Raw genomic sequence first — 22833 nt, 5'->3', positions numbered from 1 at the left:
TATGCTACTTTATACTTTTACTCCACTACATTTATCTGAAAGCTGTATTTACTGTAGTTACCTTTCAGATTAAGAGTTTGCATAGGATCATAACTACTAAATTAAAAGCATTATTAAAGATTAAGCCAACCTCTTGTTTAAGGCTCCTTGTCTAGTTGTTGTCAGGTCCACCCTGGTGTAATTTCCCCTCTAAACCCCTGTGATCTCGAGACCCTCCGGAGGGGTCTGACCCCTTGGCTGGAAACCACTGCACAACACTAACTGTAAATTCAACTGCTTAACTAGATCCTCCTGACCTACTACAACAGGAAAATGCTGCTGTATTAACAATCTGATAATGTAATATATAATAATATATATCAGTCACATAGGGGGGCATTTTACTGCACAGCAACAACTTTTCCTTTAATACTTTCAGTACATTTAGTATTTTTACACTGTTGCACTGGTATGTCTACTTAAATAAAGCTAGTGATCAAACACCAGATGCTGGGTTTCCTGTCATGTGCCGCGATCAAGGGTCATTTAAAAAAAAAAAATGGTGGAAAAAGGAAAACACGGATTATCTAATCGATGGAATTCTCATACCTGACAGAAAAACTATAATCCCAAATAACCTGAAAAATCCCCGGGCTGACGCAAAGCATCCTGGCTCCACCTCTTCCTTCTCAGTGATATTAAATTATCACCTGACCAGGATTCTCATTAGACTAAAGAGGCAGGTGCTCCATCACTGGAATTTCATTTCCATCAGGCGGCCGCCCTGTCCTCCTCAGAGTAATGCGCCCTGCATGCAGCGTAAGGCGTGACTTAATGTTTGCTTTATTTGTTTGGCCTGTGCAGTCGACAGGGCAGGGGTCACTCCTCTTCAATCAGGAAGCAGGTATAAAGAGGGGTGGGTAGGGAGAGGCAGGAATGGGTGAGTAAAGAGAGAGGAATGGAGGAAGGGAGTAAACGAGGAGAGGAAAAGTCAGATGCCTTTGGGACCGGGGAGCGAAGGCAGGAGAGACAACAGACAAATGCTTCAAACCTTGTTTAAGTTTGCATGACGTTTTTTTTTTCCTCTCCCGTCACACATTTTGTTCCTCCAGCTTTGTCGCTTCACATCCATCTCCCTTCCTCCCATCTGCGCTTGTCGTGCACATGCGTCACTCCCATCCCTCCATTTCTATCTGCCTCTATCTTCTTTGTATGTTGTTATCCCCAGCACACAGTTCTGACACACACACACACACACACACAGACTCTTCCTCGTTTCCCACGCTCAACCTTCGTTACTTGGTTGTCCTTAACTGTCCTTTCCCTCCTTCGCCGGTGATACACCCGACACCCCTTCCCTTATCATCTGAACTTTATCCAAACCCATCTGTCTATTCTCTTTCAAGTTACTCCTCTGTCTCTCACTCTCCTGTTTTATCTTTTCCTCCTGTTCCTGATTGGATTATTATTATTCCCCAAATGGATTTTCGTTCTGACGATTCAGCATTTAGAATGAATATTTAAAGTCGAATTTCTAAAGTTATTATCCTCCAAATGGATTATTATGCACAGCACTCAGCTGGAATTTATAAAGTAGAGTTTAGCGTGTTGATTTTTTCAATTTGGCCTGTCTTGTGAGTCTTCGCAACCCTGAATTCTTTTTCTCTCTCTCACGCTTTTTCCCTTTGTCTCTTGCCATCTCTCGCTCTGTCCTACTTTTGAACCCAGTTATTCTATCTATCTCTCTGTCCTCCCTCCAGACCCTCACTCTCCCTCTCCATCTCCAATGCCAGCCCGCCCCCTTCGTCCCCTCGCCCTCCCGCCCTCCTTCCTTCTCTCTCTCTCTCTCTCTCTTTCCCACTATCTCTCTCTTGTCCCGCTTCTCCATTTTTTTTCCCTCTCAATCACTTTCCCAGCAATGTTAATTCAAATTGCCTGGTTTGGGAGGACTGTACAGTTCCAATAACGCCGAAAGCACTTAGGAGAACATAATCAATCTCTCTCTCTCTCTCTCTCTCTCTCTCTCCCCTCCTTCTCCTTCTCTCTGTTTTCTCACCCTATTTTATATTCCCTCCATATGTGGAACAGGACTCAAACTCTCTGCCTCCTTTAACTCTCTGTATCTCGACACTCTGTTCTAATCAAGGCTTTTTCGTTTGAATATTTTATCCCTGTTCTCTCGATGTGTCTGTTCTGTTAATGTGAGCATGGCATTACAGGCTATATGGCCTGGTTTTTCATGGTTTGGGCTCGGCCCCTTTGTTTCAACAGGGAAAATCTTGAAAACACCTCACAGATTTTTTTTCCACAATTAGCAGAAGGTACAAGCATGCAGGTGACACACTCCGCATTCTCGTTGCCAGTTTCAGGTTATTCCACTGATTGACAGTTGGTATTAGAAACATGCAGAAAGCAGAGCAGCGCACCAACAAGCGTAAGAAGCTAGTACATAAACAATGCAGGACTGTAAATATTTTTAAAAATCAGCTTTGTCTGATGAAGAAAATGCACTCAACAAACTTGTGTGACCTGAAGGATACACACAATGCATACTGGGGAAAAACCATGAATGTAAATAAAACCTTTGTTTACAACAAAACTCCACCTTAATGCTACAGCATATAGTGATAGTGCCCCCCACCCCTTTATACAGGTGGGGAGGCTGTTGGCAGTCAGTGCCCTAGTACACGAACTGGTTTTCCCAGTTTTTTTGTGGATTAACCTGACTGTCCTGCACCAAGCTTTGACCTCAAACCTATCCTACACTAGTGGGATGAACCGAAGCGCCAGCTGAAGCACGCAACGTCCAGGGCTGACCTCACTAATGTCCTTGCACCTTGACAGGAGCAAAATCCTACAGGTTCCAAAATGTGGAAAACCAACCACAGAGAAGAGGTGGGGGCTGCTTTCACAGACGATACCAAGGACACTGGAAATTCTTGATTCTGACTCGCTGGAAGGTGGGATTACATTGCGCACAGTGTAAATGCGTAAATGTCTGTTTGCTGTCCTAAATTAATATTCCTGTATTAAACTGTAGCTAAAGACAACTACAGAGAGGCTTAACTAAAATATTTTGGAGCAGGGTTATTCATGTAAGCACCAAAAACAACTAAAAGAAAAGATAAATTACTTCTCATTCAGAACAATTTAATGTCAAACATTCTTTATCTTTGTGTGAATCTGGATGTCTTGGATGGTAGGAGGCTATGTAGCTAATATTATCTATGCTGGAAAGACAGAAAACACCTGATGCTGTTGGGTACTATTCCTTACATAGTACACCTCGTGTCCACATACTTTTGGCCATGAGGTCTATCCCTTTGCCTTACTGCTACGTGCTCCTTTACATGAACATTTGCCCCACTTAAATTCTCCTCTTTGCCTTCCCCAAACCTTTCCATCCCTCCACCCACCTTTCCTTCACGCTCAGAGATAGAGTTTTTACCTCACAAAAAAAAAATCCCACTCCCATTCCTCTTTTCACTCTCTCTCCCTTGTCAGCCTGTCCCTCGCTCTTTCATGTACATGCACACCTCTCTTCAGGTGTCAGCTGCTGCCCTGTCAGGTTTAAGGGGAGACGGGGGGAGACAGAGATGAAGAGACAGAAAGAGAGAGGAATGGGAAAAAAGGAAGGAGGACAGACAGGATGGGGGAGGCACAGAGAGAGAAAGATAAAGAGAGAGAGAGGGTGACAAAGTGAGAGAGAGGTTGAGAGAGGCTAAGAGAGGGAGTGAAATACTTCTAATTCACAGAGACAGGCTGCGTTTCCGTGGCAACGTGGTTTCCATCGTAACAGCCCTGCTAAGGATGCCATTAGTGGGGAACAAAAAGAGAATGCCACTCACCGCTTGTATTGAAGCACACACACACACAGAGCGATGTGCACAAAAACACAACAGTCACCTACATGCATTTATACATTATACTACACGAACAAAAACACACAAGCACTCAGACACACACATGCAGCCGCCCACACAGCACTCTTTTCTGCCCCTTTCAACTCACAACTCAACACGCATCCTGCTGCCACTTCCCCACTGCCCACACAGTGAACTCAAACTAGTGCAGACATATACTAATCTGTCTCACACCTGCTATCAGCCCTGCTGTGGCTCCTATACAGTGGCAAATCATTGCACTCTTTAAGCTGAGCAGCGAGGGCCCATCAGGCCGCGGGGCACAGGGGCTCTGAGGAGCAGCCTCCATATTCTGCTGGCGTCCTCTGGCACGATGGACTTGTTGAGAAAACTCGTTGCGCTGAGGGGGATGTTAATACTTTGATACGTGTGTTGTATTGCTGACCCTTCCGCTGATTCTCTTATCAAACAGGGACACACAAAAACAAAGCCACAGGAGGAAGAGATCCAATTTGTAAATCGCCAATGTACCGAGGCAATAGTGAGGAGTGTGAGGGTCAAAGTAGTGGCACCAAGACTGCAGAAGTAACCTCTTCCTTCCTACAACATTCATGTTTAATGGAGAAAGGATGAGTGAATAAATAAAAGTCAGGCAGGAAATGCTTTTCCTTAGTATTCAGGAGACCGTGTTGATGGTTTGTTACACAGAAGGCATGCTGCTGACCCTCTGCTTCCCCACTCAGTGATGCTCAACGGCATCTTGATAGGTCTGACAGGATGAAGGGGCAGAGAGGAGGAGCCAATGAAAATGATTTTGTACCTGTTGCCTGTGTGCAAAAATGCGAGTTCATATCATTAATTGTTCATTTCTAACGCCTACAAATCAGAAGTCATGTTGTTTATTTTCTACTTGGCTTGGCAACCCAATAGAAACTGACATACTCCAGTATCTCGTACAAAACAGGGCACCGTCCTTTAGGAGTGTTTGTCTCAGAAAAGTCGAGCGCGAAGAGAGTCAAAGAACCTAAGCGGTGTAATGCTGTAAATGTGCAATGTGCACAATTACACTCTCTAAGCCCTGATACTAGACAGCATGTTGATATTACTGTAGGCAGCAGCCATGTTGCTCGCTCTCTGCTTTGCTCCGGGGCATCAGAGACAATAACCTACTTTCCACTGCAGGGCCGAATAGGCAAACAGAGCTTGTTCCTAACCTTCTGCGTGTCACTGAAATTTCATCTCAAAATAAAATGTGATTTGTTTTCTTCCTTATTGTCAAACAAACAAATGTTTAAAATCGTTTCATTCCAAAATGAGATTGGAAAAATAAAATGGGCAAGCACTTTTAAAGTAATGGTATGAATTTAAAACATATGAGGGGTTACTATAAGTTACCAGAGCATTTTCAAATGAAATCCTTGCACTGCAAATCCTGCTGTGCTATTACATTTACACATGTACATTTAATCATGCGCTCTGTAACCTTGGAATGGAAAAGTGGTTGAAGTTACACTCGCTACAGCCTGAATTACTTGTGAGAACGTGCCTGAACTCTACGGCCAGAACATACAGTGACTCACTTGCGGGCTGAGACTATAAGGTCATCTGCAGAGCGTTTAATATTTATCAGGTGTCTGATACCGAGAATCATGATGTTAATACCAGTATAGGAAGCAGCACATTCCCAACCCTCGGCATTGCTCTGAGGCACGGGAGATGTTGTTCCTCTCCATACAGGAACAGACTGTTACTCCCATATAGCACTGCAGAGCTGCAAAGCTGTTCACAGCCATATGGGTCAGGTGCAACCCCATGTAAAAAAAAAATGTACCATGTTTATAAAGGTAAGTTTATATTCCTTGGTGTGTGTGTGTGGCAGCAGTGTGTGTGTTAAAGGGTGAGTTGGGGGCTTAAGGCGTCTCGCTGCGTGTTTCTGTGGCTATACTGCGTGTTGCATGACTCTACCCATCATCAGCACAAACAATTCTGTTGACGCTGTTGATACTGCCGTCTAAGTCAGCAAGAAGACGTGAGGGGAGAAATTATTTTGAAAATAGTGTAGCGCTAAAACAGACACGGGTGAATGGTTTTCTTGATAAGAGAAACTCCTGCAGGGCGTAACACAGAGAAAAGTGATGCTCGCGCCCAGAGATGAGTGGCTAAGTCGGCCACCCCTGAAGCCTCGTGTGTCCCCCTATCGACCTTGGATCAAATGCTGCCACAACTTCCTCTTCTCTGTTTAACTCTGCTTTTTAGAGTCTAAACAATCAAAAACACTGAGCAGAGGTCCACATAATGATCGTGGTTTTCAAATGGTATTGAGGTAGCCACGCTGATTAGCATTTAAAGTGAAACACAGTATGTGGCAGGGTTACAGTACATCACAGAAACACCATATTACCATATTTACAAAAAAAAAAAAAAAAGAACTTTGAAATGACAAAATCACAAGGCACCTACACTGGAGAATCACGTCAAACTGAAGGGCAATTCTAATTAACTGTGCGAGCTTAAAAAGACATCTGACAGACAACATTTTAATGGATACGTTTCAAAGCAACATGACTCATTTAATAAGGTTCCAAAATTACAGGCTCAAAAATAGCCTCCGAGCTGAACTGACATCAGTGTTAGACTTGATGCAAAGTTTGACAAAGTTGACAACTAAGAGTTGGAAGGAATGTTGGATTCTTCCAACATTTTTGCATAAAGAATAAGCAGTCAACATGTCAGAAAGGAAGGAGGACGGTGACAGCAACTACGAGCCGTCCACCCCTCCAGCCTCTCTTACCTTCCACCTTGCTAGATAAAGGAATTAAAGGGCATGCTAGTTCCTATATTAGCACTGAACATTGGTGACATGAATCACTGGGTGCCTGACATACTGTTCAATACAGATATAATTCCCACAGTACAGTAGGATACAGGGCGCTGCGTTCCTGAAAACGAAGATCAGGGTTTACTGCCAACTGTTTAGCTTCATAGTGGATCAGATAGTCATCCTGGGGAATGGACATATTGCATGGTCACATAACAGCCAAGGTGCTGTATATGACTGCATGGCTGTTGTGCAGCAGCCCAAGGTGAAAACACGTTTCTGTCATGATGTTGCTATATTTCAAGAAGATAATAACCCTCACACAGAGGTGGTTTCATGAACACTGTATGAAATCAGGCACATTTCATGGTCACTACCATCACCACGTCAAGACATCCCTGAACTTCTGAGTGCAGAGAGCAAAGCAGACTCCCATGGCCAAACAATTCAAGAGCTGGACTGCAGCAAGTCAAAGACAACTAAAACTACTCAGAGGGCATAATGTGACCCTTCTCCTCATTTACTTTCTGTGTATCTTGCTGGATCTTTCTTTTTCGTGGTCCATCCTATCTAGCACGAATTCAGCATTTTGTTTTGTGCGGTCACATGAATCATGCCGTACACAGTGCAAGATCTAATCGTACAAGCAGATCCAAATTTGGTTCTCTCCTTTTTTTTGGACAGCTATTTACGTTGCTGGCATCACTTATGGAGAGATAATAGTTCAGCTACAGTATGTTGAGTGTGTACAGCATGTTGATCGAACGTGATGCACAGCACGCTGTAGGTAGGTGCTACTATCAACTGGCCCTTTTCCAGAACAAGGTGAGAATACAGCACAGGTCTGGTAAACTACTTCCACATTCTTATCTCACAAAATAACCTTGACATAAGTTGGAGGAACTATAAGACTCCGCTGCGACAGTATCAGCTGTGTCTCTGTGGCAAAGCTCACACTAAACTAAGACGCACAACACAAATATTGAAATGTCATGAATTTTAGATGTGGTTAATGGCCTGAGTTGCATGCCACAGCCCTATTTCTCCCATCTTTCCTGTTACTCTTTTCCATTAGAACATCATTAGAATTATGTTTAATATGTAAAAAAAAAAATTACTTTGAATAAAAGCAAATGCATTTACTGATGCAGGCTTATGGGTTAGGGTGCTTGCATGTGTATGGAGCTGTTTTTTTTCTTTTCTTGTTGTGCTAGTTGTTGTCCTAGTACACAGCATTCTGTTTATTAGCATATCGCATTGTTTAAAAGCCCCCCTCAGCGCCCAGCCGCCTCATGCCAATAAAAGTCTATTAAGCCTGTTTGACTTTGCTAATGCAAATCAGTCTTTGGCGGAGAACAGGGCAGGCAAAGTTCCAGTCTACCAAACAACTGCCTGATGCAGGACTGATGTGGTAGAGAACAAATACAGGAACTAATGCAAATAATGAAATGCCCAGCAGGGGTTGTTTTATTGATGATGATGATGATGATACTGAAAATGGTAGTGGTGATAAAGATAATGGGATGACGAACTATAAAATAAAATATCCAGTGGCATGATAATAATAGTGATGATGAAGTTTACCACGTCACAGAAAATGTAGCTTTTCAATGAGAATATTACAGTATTTTAATATTTTGACAACTAAGTCACATTTTTTGTTTATTTATTTATTTATTTTTGATTATTAGGTGACTGGGGGTGGTTGGGGCCAGCACACTGAGCATGTGGGACTCAAGGTTCATTCAGTAGCTAGAAGCATAAGATAAGCAGACAAACAAGTACTGCCTACTGTTAAATCCCCTAACAGCTGTGTTGTGTGCTGCCCACTGCAGAGAACATCATGTGCTTCATTTTTTCGGAGTTGGCATTACGACACTGAAGAAAATTGGTGGAAGTTGTCCACTCATACATGTATATGTCAGTGTGTGTCATAAGCTCCATTGTGTGTGCTGGGTTTGCAGTTGAAACTGTTCAGGTGGTGATGAGTAAAGCATTAGGGTGTTCTGTTAGTGGAGGGGAAAAAGGCAGCTGTATTTCCATGATGAAAAAGAACTAATCCATGGAAGTAGTTTGTTTTATTAAAGTGTCTGAGTCTCAGTGAACTCTCCACAGGTGTAAATACTTTTCACTGCATGCCTTTTTACTGCCGCGTCTGTGAGTCTGACCTGCACCAACAACATTTTAACATTTCAGATACATCCTGCCCCTGACAGCGCTGTAGTAAGTACAATAAATCACATTAGCAATTTCTGTCCTGCCCAAATAAATCCACAAAAACATTACTACTGATGTACAGTATATATTCAAAAACATAAATATAAAACCCTGCCTGTCCCTGGTGGCCAATTCAAGGAAGAGGATAATGAGCCAAGTGTATCCAGGCTGCGTTGGCAGTCTAGGCCTTCATGCTGTACTGAAAGTATCCACACAGAGTAAGAGGCATACATGCTGGAGGTGTCTTTTTCGTCTCACAGTGCTGTCTGTTTGTCATGTCTGACTCATATATCTGTGTACTGTATCTCTAAACGTGTTTGTATGGATGCTGAAGGCTGGGCAGACTGCCCGCCGGTCGACGTGCGAGGACGAACTGCAGGCTTGTGGGTAAATGCAGACAGACAGAGAGAGTGAAGACTAAAGAGGAGGTGGTGTTTGCTGTAATTTAGGAGAACAAGGGAGGGGAGGGGCAGCATTTACATTCATCACAGGAGCTCGCCTCAACTCACATGACGTGAGAAAAGAGAGGGAGCGAGGAGAAGGAGAGCGCCAGAGCAGCTGAGATAAAAAATAGAGAGGGAGAGATGCAACGAGACAGAATGGGGTTGAGCAAAAAGATCTTTTCTGTGTTTCTTGTTTTTTTTTTTTTTTTGCCTTCAACCCCAGGAATGCTTTTGTGGCAATGAATGTATAAACACAGGGAGCTGGATTTTCAAAAGAAAGCAAATACGATATTCTCAGGATCCATTTCAAACAATCTCAATGATGATCTGAATGAACTGCAATGATATAAAAACAGTAATTGTAATTACAAAGAATGGACTAATTATGCCCTTTCAAAAATAATGCACTTTATGCAATTCGAAAACAAATGACACAAGAAAAAAAGAAAGAGGACAAGGAAAGTGAGTTTGCTCCTGTGGTCTCATTATAAAGTGGACAATGTGCAAATTTACATCTATTGACTGCAACGATTAGTTACTGCAGAGCTATTGCTCTCTAACAACAATCAAACAATGTGGTAGTAGACAAAGAGGATGGAGGAGGTGTTGATGGTGGGCTGTTGACCCGCCCGCCCTCCGTATCAGGGTGAAAAGCCTGTGCGGGGTCAGCTCAGATAGACACATCCTCGGACACCTAAATAGATTGGATTGTCACCTGGGATGCGTACAAGTGTGTGTGTGTGTGTGTGTGTTTGTGTGTTTGTGTGCAAAACTGTTTGTCTTTCTGTTTGTTGATGCCATTGCATTTATTTTTTTTTTGGTGTATGTGTGTTCAGATGTCTGTGAAAGCACAGGAAGGAGCAGAGGAGTTTATGTAAGTGTCTGCATGTAATTTGTGTGTGTGTCCATGGTCATTACAGAGAGTGTCAAGGCTGAATAATTTTCATACTGTAGGTCAGCAGGAACACATCTGAACATATTGGTCTGATGTATAGGCTACTGTGTGTATCTGTGAGTGTGTTGCGGCTGTGTGTGTATGTGTGTGTCACAGCATGTGGCTCTGACGAGGGCCAGCTTGGCACAGCATCGGTGAGTAATTGAGCGAGTACATTGTGGTCTTCACTCGTGCCTGTCTTCTTCCACTTCCCTGCCTCCTTCTCTCTTTGCTCCCTCTTCTTTACTTCTTCTCCTTCCTTTCTCTTTCTTTCCCCCTACTATCCCAATTTTCCGTCCTGTATAATCTAGTAATCTTCCTTTCCCTTCCTTCTCTCTGCTCTGCCATGTGATTAAGGGACTGTAACAGTGGCTCTGCACAGGGTGAAGCAGAGCAGAGACAAGGCAAAGGCAAACAGGGAGACAGCAAAAAGAGAAGAGGACTGAAAAGAAAGACCAACTGGAAATGAAGTAAAAAAGAAATTAACTAAATAAAGCATTTAAAATGTAAAAGAGGGGGTGACATCAGATCTTCATGACATGATACTAATTTAGAGCAGAAACAGTTGATTAATCCGTCAATAGACAGAAAAGCACTATTAATATTATATTATTTTAATAATCAACTCATCATTTGTCATTTTTCCAAACATCATCTACTTCTAGTTTCTATATTGTGACTGATTTTCTTGGTCTTATGTGACAGTAAAATGATTATCTTATATTATTTCTTATATATATTTTTGGCTGCTAGTTGGATAAAACAGGCAATTTAAATACAATCTTGTGTGTTTGATTGGTGTTTTCTGATATTTTATACACCAAATGAGTCCTTTTTTTAAATTAATCAATTTCCTGCAGCTTCACATATTTTCGTGTCATTTTACAAAGATCTGTTGTTCAAATGAATAAATCCAAGAAAGCCGTGATTAAAATCCTGAATTTGAGTTACTGATGTTTTGGTTACATGCTTGCGAAGAGTTTTGTCTGATTGATGAATAATGCATAACACCATAGAGTACAGTAATGTGTACGGACTCACTGGCTGAACTAGTTTAAATTTTTAACTGGTCAACGAAGTCACATGTTCAGCTGGATTATCTTAATACATCCTCTGGCCTATTTTCTCCCAATTTATGTCCTTTGTTTACCAAAAAAAAAAACACCTCTGTGCTCTCTCCTTTGCTCATTTCCAAATCACTTCGGGGACAGACTCACTGAAGAAGTTGTGGTGGATTTGTGCACTGGTATGACCAGACAAGCAGGCTGACTCACACAGAGGAATCCTCCTATCTCAAACTCTACTGTACCTCTCGATTTGCAAGCTCTGGAGCCGAGTGACACTGAACAAACACACCTCAAGTCTCAGTGAGTATACAGGTATCTCCCCTCAGCTCCATATTCAGCGGCAGTTTGATTTTGCTCTGGTACATTGTCAAAAAAAAAAAAAAAATCCAGAAACTGACACACAGTTTTATAGTGATGAATATGCATGAGTATGCCTTTTAACTACAAGCCCCAAACCTGGGTCAAACTTATAGTACGTATCCATAAAATAAGTCATTCAAAAGTGCAGTAATTAATGCGTTTTATTAATGGCATTTTAATTTTAAAATCATAAATTATTGAGTTATTGTGGTGAGCTGGTGTAAATACATTAAACGCATGAGGGATGATTAAAACAATTTCTATCTCAAACTTTTCTCTCACGTTACATAAACATTCAGCCCTTTACTGTAAAAAAAAAATGAAAAAAATTGAAAAATTGAAAAAAATCCATTTGAACTGGAAGAACAGCACCCTTGTTTTGTTTTGTGCCACAAAATTTGGCCAAATCTGACCCTGTGGCACAAACTAGAAACCCCAGCGCAGAAGCTGCCAAACATTTTTCCAGTGACAGTCTCATTTGTTTACAGTGATTATACTAATGAAACAAAATGAATGATTTATGGATGTTAAAATACTACTCGCTCGTCTCAGCTTTGAATGGCACTCTAATCTGGAGTGACTTTACAGCGAGGACGGAGGGAAGTCTCGCTCAGTTATATTCTCACAGGAACACTCTGGGTGTTGTACGGGCTGAATCTGTGACTGTTTGTTTACAAGACTATCTCTCCACCCGTCACAAGCAACAAGAGAGAGACGGAGGTCTGTAAATGGACAGACGTAAACAGTTGGAGGGGAAACGATCGTGTTAAAGGTTAAAGAGGCTGGTGTCTGGGTTAGGCAGGGTGGGGCCGCAGCACGCCTTCGATCTTTTCACTGTAAGTGCAGTGGGGCGGAAATTAACCAGTCCAAAATTTGTACTTTTCTGGCCACATCTCTCCTCTCCTCTCTCCTCTCTCCTCTCTCCTCTCCTCTCCTCATATATTTCACGTTTTATAGAAAAGCACTGACTCATCTCAGCCTATGAATAGATAGAGGTCCATTCCCTCTCCACCTCTGAATCAGGGCGGAGGCAGGCGGAGATAAGGCTAATAAGGGTCCTGGCAAAGGTCTGGTGTAAGGTCCATGAGGGGATAAGAGGGGAGGATGGATGTCAGGGAAGGGGAGGAAATGGGGGTGGAGTCCCTTGTAGATCATAGTAGGTGATGGTGGTGCTGGTGGAGATGTAGGGAGAAGTGGGAAAAGAGAGAGGGAGGGCTAGACTGTTTGTGTCTAGAGGGAAGAGAGGTAGAGGAGGAGGAGCAGGAGTGAGGAAAGGAGAGCAGAGAGCGAGGGAGGGGAGACGAGAATGGTGCTATAGCTGCAATGGAGTAATAGGACGAGGAGGAGGTTGGAGGCGTGGGGGAGGGTGGGGGTTGTAAGGGCATGGCCAGAGGGACTCAGGAGACATTGTGGTGGGTTGGGATGGAGGCGAAGGTGTGGCTGGTCCTGTACCAGGGGGACAGAGTGAGAATGAAGGAAAAGAGGCCAAATAGGAGGAAAAGGGAGAGGAGGGGTGGGAGTGAGAAGACGCCTGAAGAGAGAGGGGAGAGAGGAGGGGGAAAAAAAAGTGAGGTGAGGATACATGGCTGGGGTATGGAATGGTGTTTTCTTTCCGCTCTATTCTAGTGTCTCCTTCTGGCATTCGGAAATGGGCAGAAACACAGAGATGGAGCTTGAAGGATGGGAGTGAGTGAGTGAGTGAGTGAGTGAGTGAGTGGGTGGGTGAGTGGGTGGGGGAACAGGTAAAAAGGTCAGCAGGGGAGGAGAGTGAATTAACACCTGTGCATCTGGTGTAAATCTGTTTGTCTGCCTCATGTGAGCTGCCACAGGATGAACCAGGCCTTTGTCAGCCAGCCACATTCATAAAGGGAGAGAAATCTGTAAGGAAAGACAGGGCAAAGGGAGGAGAACTCTGAAGACGTGGGGATACAGGAGTACGAAAGGGGTCAGGAGGATAGTTCATCGTTGGATTTTGTTTTGCTTTTGTGATATCAGCCATCCTCTGTGCTAATTATTTCTCCAGTCATCTCTAAGTACACACAGCCACTGCATCTGCCGGCATTAATCTACTGAATGGGAGCAATGTGTCTACAATGTAAAGCAATAGAGCAGAGGAGAGAAACAGAACTTGAGATGGAAAGAGTGAAAGTGAGGCGGTTCAGGGAGAGAGGAGGTACAGAAAAAAGTTATGGGGTGAGTTTAAAAATGGCCACATTCTAAATGGCCGGAGTAAATTGAGACCAACGGGGTTGGAAAATAGGACACATAAATTTAGGGCTCTAGATATTTTTCACTACCTCTTCCTACCCTCCTCCTCCTCCTCCTCTCTTTCTCTCTCGATCTTTCTCTCTCTCTCTCTCTCTCTCTCTCTCTCTCTCTCTCCAGAAAAGGGGAACACACACAGTGGGTTGTCACATTTTCTAAACCAGGACAATCAGAAGGTAAGAAGAGGCTAGTAGTGGGACATTTCCGGCCGAGCCAAGCCGCACCAGGAAACCCAGTTCACAGCCTGCCTACAGACGAGGATGTATCTTAAAGTTGGTCCTTTAGATGAAGCTGTTAGTGCTGCCAGTCATGATGTGTCATCACCAGAGTAAACAAGAACGACTGCATTATTCTCCTTTTTGAAAAGCCATGCCAGTCCTTATCTCAGTGCTGGTGGAAAAAAAAAAGATTCAGCCTATAACACAATTACAACTAAACAACTTGCTTTATTTTTAGAGATTTCAGCTTTTTCATACGGTGTTCAATAGACTTTTTCTTTTGAAAGACAGAAACAAACAAAGATTCATTCTCAGGGTATATGTAAGTTATGAAAAGTCCCAGATAAGAAAATTATCAAGGTCAAGCTTTTGTAACTGCAAATAGCCACATGATAGAGTGCTACAGACACACAGACAAAACGGCTAACAGCGAGGCACCCGGGAGTAAAACAGGAGAAGGGCAGCAGCCAAAAAAAATCCTGGATGAAAGGATAGATCAGACAGCAGTTACAGGGGGTTTGCTGTGCTTTACTGGACACAACAAAATCCATGAATGAACTAAACAATTAGGGGAGAGAGATGTGAGGGAGACAGGAACAGAGACAGGGACGGGAACAAGGGAAGAGAAATAAATACAGACTAAAAAGGAAACACAGAGAGAGAGAGACATCGGGCACAGGAACACTCGCTTTTAATTCTCTTATCATTTACAAATGCTCCTAATTGTGTCTATGTTTTCGCAAGGACGAGGCGCTGTCAAGCCGAACAGCACATTACATTAATAGAGAACAGGACCTCAGTGATTACTACAACAACAGGTGCTATGGTAGGACATTAATTGGGAGTATAAATGCAGGCACATCAATGTTCAGCCCACTGGATTAAAACCCCAAAAGAAGAAGTTGGTGAGTGTACCCCAAACTGGAAATGATGTCCTGTTTGCCCTAAGTGTAGGCTGAAAAGAGGGGACGGTGTTTCTTTGAAAAATGGAGGTATGGACATTAAACGCTCCAACTGAATTCACTTCTGTGTGCTGTGATTAAACAGTTCAACTGGCTCAATTCACACACACACACACACACACACCCTTCACAAAAATTATCCGTGGACACAGTTCAACACCAATTCTACACTATCATCAAGCCTGTTTCCTCTGAAGAATTAGCACGCACACACACACACACACACACACACACACACACACACACACACACACACACACAGGGACAGTTGTGCTCAGACACAAAATCACTCCCTCTCTTTTCTTACAAAAGCTTGGACACCCACCGGCAAACGACCACATTTGAAACGATGAAAAGCCTGAATTATTTGGGCAAAAGTTAATTGATCGCATCCTGCTGTTTTTGTTCCGGGAGAAGGCTGCCAGTTACACAAAAGGAGGCAGTGAACGGATTTTGTGTAGTTGTGTGGGAGCACCTGTGTGCGCATGCATCCCCCATGTTTGCGTTAGTACATGTGTTTAATATGTTTAATATTCATACATTAATAACCCCTGTAACATACGTCTTTCTGTGTACTTAAGAAAACACGTGTGTGGGCGTGTGATTGCCCGTGCTGTTTTTTTGCGTCTGTGTGTTTGCATGTGTGCAAATGTTATTCATATAACATGGTAGTTTCCCTCGGGTCACCAGCGTTGGCTGCTTTTCATTTTTTCATTAATTGCTGATGATCTTACATTTAAATCCTATGCACAAGTGGATGCTATCTCTCGCCTAATCTACAGCAGCAGCAGCTTCCACTCATAGATTAGCTCGCTGTTCGTACTGTGTAGCGGCCCTGGGGTGATCGGCGACAACTACAGCTATTTGTACCACTACAAAGCCATACCTTCTAGACAAGCTGAGAAAAATGGCTCACCATGTCTTGATTATATGAGCATTAGCCAAAGCTTTAGATCATACTGATTACTGCAGTCCAACAGACACTGCAGAGAGACAACTAGCAGGGTGGTGCTGGAAACCACTACTGACAAAAGACTGGCAACTACAGCCACGTTGGCTAGGTAACAACACACTCAGATTCACATAAGCACACACATAAACACATGCACGAGGACACGCACGCTCACACACACACACACCCTTAAACTGTTGGATGCTTTCCCTCTCTCTTCTCCATCTCCTCCTCCTCTATCATGTCCTGTCTTTCACAGATGTGGCCGCAGCTGCGCTCTATCCATCTTTCTCTCCTCCTTCAATCCTCCTCCATCGAGGCTGCGATTTCCTGAGCAAAGAGGCAGCTTCTCTGTTTCACGTACCATCGGCCTCGCTGGATAGATGGAGACACACCTGCTGCTGCACTCCCCGAAAACACACGCTCTGTGTCAGCCTGCCTTCCCTCTCCCTCTCCCTCTCTCTCTCTTCTTCTGACGTGTGGCCATGCACTCAGTGCACTCATCCTCTTACTTACTGCCCAGCCCTTGCTCACTGATCTTACTCATTGATATAAATGTGAGTGGCCTTTGCCTCCATCCATCTCTCTCCTTTCCCCTCCTCCTCTGCCTCCGTCTTCATTCCTCGCTGATACCAGAGCTGCCTGGCTTCCTCCTTCCAACCCTTCATCTATTTAACTCTCCTACTTTTCAAGCTTATACACAAGTTCACTTTCCCCCTGCACTGGCAGTAACTACAGCACACAGCCACTTCCCACTGGTGAGCTCTGTGTACAGATGCAGCCGCTGTGGTTGCTGTAGTCCCACTTTTCATTTCTGAGCTACTGCTGCAGTTTTTGCTCCGTCCCCGAGAGGAACTGTTCCAAAAAAAAAAAAAAAAGAAAAAAAAGAAATCCAGTTTTGTTCTCATTACAGATCAGTCAGAGGACTCACAGAGGTGTAAGGCTGATTGAGACACAGTTATTTTGCAATTTTTTTTTTTTTTAAGTGGATGATGATACTGGACTGTATGGGGGGGCCTGAATCTCCCATGGGCACATAATGCAATGCCTAGCTTTGTTTTCCATCACCACAAACACCAAGTAACACTCCTTGTAGATGCATTTGTGAGCAGATGTTATTCTGATTCTGATTCAACCTGACTCTTCACACGGCACTACAGTAGTCCACTCCAGCGGGTACATTTTATGGAATTATCTTGTACCTTTCCTCCAAAATCTTTTTCCTATTCAGCCCACAGGAAAAATTAAAACGCTGTATTCTCCGCCTTCTGTGTCGCTCCCTGTTATCATCCTTCCTTGGATGAGTAATGAAAAAGGAGTGGTTGTCTTGCCAACTGTAACAGCAGCAGTTGGCCTTCAGTCTTGATGGGTGCGAGCTTTTGTGGGTGTGTTCTTGTATGTAATTGTGTGTGTGTGTGTGTGTGAGAGATGGAGCGAGGCCATAAGATAAACACCTCACATTGCAATTTCTATTTCCCAATCTTCGTCAGTCCATTTCCTTTAGAAAAAAAAAACATTCAGCAGCCCAGTCTTTCTTAAGCTCTATAACTCAACCTTTCATTCGATCTTACACAATTACTCTCTATCGCTTTTTCTCCATCTCTGCTGTCCATTCAGAAGAGGAGTTTTCTCCCCTCACTCCGTCTTTCTCTCTCTCTCCTGCTCTCTATTTCTCTCTCTCTGTCTCCCACTCGATTTCAGACATTTTTCCTGCCTCACTCCTTTCCTACCAGTCTGAACGGTGTCAGACTCCGCTGCTGTTGATTCAGCTCTTGTCCTCTACCCTCATCCTGTCCATCACCTCAACAGGCAGCCCTGTCAGAACACCACCTGATCTGATCAAAACCCTTCAAACAATTCCCGCCTCTCCTCCCCTACCCGCTTTCACTCAAAGTTGAAATTCTTCCATCCGATCTCATCCTATCTCGATTTCTCCACTTTTCCCCCCTTTCTCTCTCTCTCTCCCCCTCCCTCTTTCTCTCTCCCCTCCGCTCTGATCCTTCTCTATCGTATTTTCGCCACTCCATTGTCTCAGCCCATTAAGCAGACACAAATCCGTTTGGAGACTGAGCCTCAGCGCAGCCCCGTCCTCACTCTCCTGGGCCCCCGTGCAGCCAGGAGGAAGCTCTCAGGAGAGGCAGACTCTGGCTTGTGGCCGGGGAAATTCATTTAAACCTCTGCCACAAAACACTGCTCTTTCCTGCTGCCTGGTGCACTTAGGGCACATGTGCTTAATGAATGATACTGTCCCTGCGCACACACATGCACACAGACACACACGGGCCACTGCATTCCTCAACGACCCCCACCCCCCGCCACTGCTTCCCGCTTCCACCCTCATCCCTGCATCTTTCCATGCAATAAAACCCAAACATAAATTTTCACAGGTAATGTAGCCATCCATGCGCCAGGAGGGCAGTTGGAGTGCTTTAAATGATTTATATGTTTTGAGGACATGTCGTTAGTGGGGTTGGGGGTTAAAGACATATGTGGCCGCAGTGCTGAGGCAGAGAGAACAGAAATTGGAGAAAATGGAGAACATGTGCGCATGTATGAGCACTGCGCTGCGAGAAAATGTGTGTGTGTGCTGTTCAACGGTCTCTGTGCTTGGAACAGTGCAGTTTTAAATGGGAGTGGACTGTTCCCTGCCATTTCTCTGCTTAGCTCTCTAATGAGAAGGAACAGAGAGAAGAGCTTCAGTGGTGGCCGCTGGCCTCGTCGTGTCACTGCGACTCATGTCTCTGGCTGGTACAACGACCTGTTGACACCAGAGGGTCAGCAGACAAAATGGAGAACGACAACACGGATCCAGAGACGGCTGACATAAGGCTGAGACTCTATGAGGCCCCGAATCAAACAGCGGCCGGGCAAGTCGTGGACTACTGTCAGTGTTTTAATACAGCTTTCATTAAATCGACTCTTTCCTTAACTGGTTACTATTTCATACAGCTGGATTTGTGTATAAAGCACCAAATGAATGAGCTGAGTTTGTGGAATGGGTTCCAAGCCCAGATCCCGAGTGGACACAGATAAAGCAGCAGCAGATTGCTTTATCCCATTAGGCAAGGCCTAGTAAACAGGCAGAGATCTAGCTCCCTATTCTGGTGCGATCTCCAGCTGATCCTGTCACTGGCATCAGCGCTGTTGGCAGTTTGTCTTTCAAGTCAGACGCCCCAGCTTACCCCATCTCTCTGTCTGCACCCAGAGTTAATACTGATGCAGTATGGTGGCGGTGGGGAGGGGAGTTGAGACCCCCCCCACCCCCCACCCCCCCCCGCTCCCCATTTTGACAAGCCAAACCAGTCAAAATGGCTTCTCTGTTTTGGGCAGAGTTGATATCAAGAGGACAACGCAGCAGAGAATGGATGAAGTTTGCAGGGCACTTCTAAAGCACATTTTCTCACTTTCAAGCACGCACAAGTGTATCTCAGCCTCTAACACTGATGGGGATTTTTTTTTTTGGCTAAATCTAACCAGTAACAGTTACACAAGTAGATCCTGTTATTCTTCTCTAATGTCAGACAAAAGTAACAGAAAATGACAACAAATGAAAAACTGATCACAATTAAACGGCAAAACTTAGTAGTTTAAGCCGTGTAACCAGGACTAGAGTCTTTAAATATATCTTCTGCAGATGGAAAAAAAAACTCTGTGTAAACTGACATAATCCACCTGTGACATGATTTCACAGCAGTGACAGCAACACAGCTATGATTGACAGCAAAATGCAGCCAATCGAAATGGAATCAGGCAAAGATTTAAGGTCACAGTGAAAACTGGCCTTGCAAGAACCAAATAGCATTACATCATATGCTACAGCAGCAAGTGAATAACCAGGTATGTTGTCTTTGCTTGACTTTCAATAACAAGACAAAAAAAATTAAAATGGAGGTGCAGGAAGTGTCGTTTGGAATAAGATGTTTTTGACAACCATCAAATTAAAAGTTATGTGCAGTGGCAGCTAACACAGGTGAGCGCAGGACACATTTAGCAATGCTGACCAACATTTTGCATTCACTGTCTCTGAGGTGAGCCCCTTTTTTTTTTTCATTTTAATGCTCAAACCACCTGGACATACTTCTTTACACAATTGCTGAAAATGCAAACAGCTTTTTTTGTACTGTTTGAAAGCCAGTGCAGCACAATAGTTTGCTAATAGAGGAAAGATGTCCTACCTTGGCAGCCATGATCATGGAGGAGCCCCCGCGAACTCCGAGGATGGGGATATGAGTCTGGGCTGAAATGAAGTCCAGGATCTGGGCGATGGCCTCCTGGTCGGTGTCATCCCCGAACACCACGCCCTGCAGCCAGTGCTCGGTCATGAGGTCACAGATGCTCTTGATGATGCTTTTAGGGTCCGTCTCATTCATGGTCAGCACCTCCACGTTGGGCGCCAGGTGGAGAAAGTCCTCCTTTTCTCGGGCCCCTGCCAGCGCCACCTCGCTGGAGTTGCCCACCAGAACGACGGCGATGCTGAGGCCTCGCAGGATGTTGGGCAGGGCCATGTGGTGTGGAGGGGGCTGGGGTATGGGTATGTAGTGGCCGCCACCGCCTCCCCCGCCCTTCTCTCTCCGTGAGTGGCAGGCCGGGGGCAGGTGGAGAAGGCAAAGCAACAGAAGAAGGAGGGAGAGGCAGAGAGAAGCGCTGGTGCGGCGGTGGAGCGATGGAGGTGGAGGTGGATGTAGCGGTCGGACTCGCCTCTCTTGCTCTTGGGCGACCGATGGGGCGGAGGGGGAGGCCCCAGCATGGCCGTGAGGCGGGGAGGGGCTGCGGCAGCCGCAGACAGGCATTGTGGAGGTGTGAGAGAGTAATACCTGGAGAGATAGAGGAACAGGTTGGGAGGAACAGAAAGAAATGAAGACAGGAAAGGAGGGGGGGGGGGGGGGGGGGGGTAGGCAGAGATTTGATAAAGTGAGATAACAAGAGGGAAAATAAAGAAAAAGAAAGAAAGCGGGAGATGGAGAGAGGGGGAGAGAGAGGTTAACATAGCACCATGCAACATTGATTGAATAAAGTGAATTGCTGAGAGGCTACATGCATCATATGAATCAGTGCATATCAATGTCCACAGAAATGGGGCAATGAAGGGAGAGAACAGTGGGGGAGAGGGAGACCTCATGGAAAACGAGGCTTTAAACACACAGAGAGGGATGAGAGAAGAGGTCACACTTGACACATATAAATAGTGCATAAACACACAGACATGGTACGATGCCTTATGCTTTACATATAATATCACACGGATCAATAATTCATGTGGAATGTTATGAAGCAGCTTTATGGTATGTATTATGGACGATATAAACTCTCCCTCTCGATGGGGGGGGGGTCGAGAGAGAGGAGTGAGGTAGGGAGCGAGAGAGGGAAGGAAGGAGGGAGGAGCGAAGTCATGGGGAATGTGAACGAGAGAAAGGGCAGATGGAGGAAGAGACAGCTCCACGCCAACTCCAGGCTGACTGACAAACTGTCTGGAGCGAGATGAGTGACACGCCAACCTGAGACGCCGACAAACTGACTGACGCCAAAATTGATTAAGTGATTGACGGCGGAGGCAATTCGCAAGACTTTGATATGATACCCCCCCCTTCTCCCTCAACCCCTATTGGCCTAGTTTAGCACTCACAGTCATTCGCCGTCCACCCCTCCATCCTACCACCTCCCTCCCACGCTCTACTTGACCGTATCGCTCTCTCTCTCTCTCTCTCTCTCTGACTTTCTGACTCGCTCTTCTCTGTGCTTATTTATAGAGCTTTTCATTAACGGGGGTGCAGAGGGGAAGGAGGGGCCAGGTGGGCCTGTGAAAGAGGAGAAAAGAATGAGGGAGAGAGGAAAATGAACAAGATCCAGAGAAGAGGAGGAGAGGAGAGTAGGAAAGAGATGAGGGAAGCAAGGTGGGACAGCAGCAACACTTCTGGAAACAAAGGCAAACATGGAAAAGGAGCGCTCTCTCTCTCTCTCTCTCTCTCTCTCTCTCTCTCTCTCTCTCTCTCTCTCTCTCTCTCTCTCTCTCTCTCTCTCTCTCTCTCTCTCTCTCTCTCTCCCTCCGAGAAAGATGCAAGTGTTCTTTGTATGTTTACATCCGAGTGCGTAGGAGGGCATGTGTCCTCTCGAGTTTATCAGCATATAGTTGGTGTAGGTGTACAGTCGGTGGGAATAGATGTTCACTTCAGTTTTGTGGGCAGAGATACCCAGGACAGTGGGGGTGTAGTTGCTCAGAAACTTGTTGTGAGTGGTGTATTGTGTGTATATCTCATACATGACTGCCTTTAACAAGGCAGATGGAAGGTACAAAGAGGAACAAAAACACTAAAACAATAACCACCCTGTGAAGCTGACAGCTAATAAGACAGGAAATGACAGAGAGGAGGAAAAAAACAAGAAGGAGATTGAGAAAGGGATAAAGGGATGTATGCAGAGATGACAGAACAACTTCTTTAGGGAAAACTAATTGCTGGAGGTTCGTCAGCTCTAATTACAGGTCCCTGTGTTAATAGTCAATTGCACACCACTCTCCAGGAAGGATGGCGAGGTGGGAGGGAGGGAATGAGGGGAGGGATGGTAAGAGGCGTGAGGAGACCGAAAAGGGAGAGGAGGGCGGCAGTGGGAGGAAACGAGAGAAAGACAGAGAGTGTAAACCATGGAGGACCTTGGTGAGACGTAAGAAAGATGAAAGAACGGGGAGAGGACTGGAAGAGAGGAGCGACGGAAGACAGAGAAAGGCAAGAAAGAGGGATAGAAGAAAAGAGGAGGAACAG

At 44.7% G+C, this 22833-nt stretch overlaps 1 protein-coding gene across 1 annotated transcript in view; it reads right to left on the bottom strand.

The window, feature by feature from the left end:
* The window catches only part of LOC121198483 (glutamate receptor ionotropic, NMDA 2B), a 76962-nt gene extending 56076 nt beyond the window's left edge, over window positions 1–20886 (bottom strand). The window contains exon 1 of the mRNA XM_041062666.1: window positions 20254–20886. Coding sequence (XP_040918600.1) covers window positions 20254–20868 — 615 coding nt within the window. The 5' untranslated portion in view covers window positions 20869–20886. The remainder of the gene's footprint in view (window positions 1–20253) is intronic.
* Between the last annotated feature and the right edge of the window lie 1947 nt (window positions 20887–22833).

This window comes from Toxotes jaculatrix, chromosome 18 (genome assembly GCF_017976425.1).
Source record: "Toxotes jaculatrix isolate fToxJac2 chromosome 18, fToxJac2.pri, whole genome shotgun sequence".
Classification (NCBI taxonomy): domain Eukaryota; kingdom Metazoa; phylum Chordata; class Actinopteri; family Toxotidae; genus Toxotes; species Toxotes jaculatrix.
This window is presented reverse-complemented; position numbering and strand designations above follow the sequence as displayed.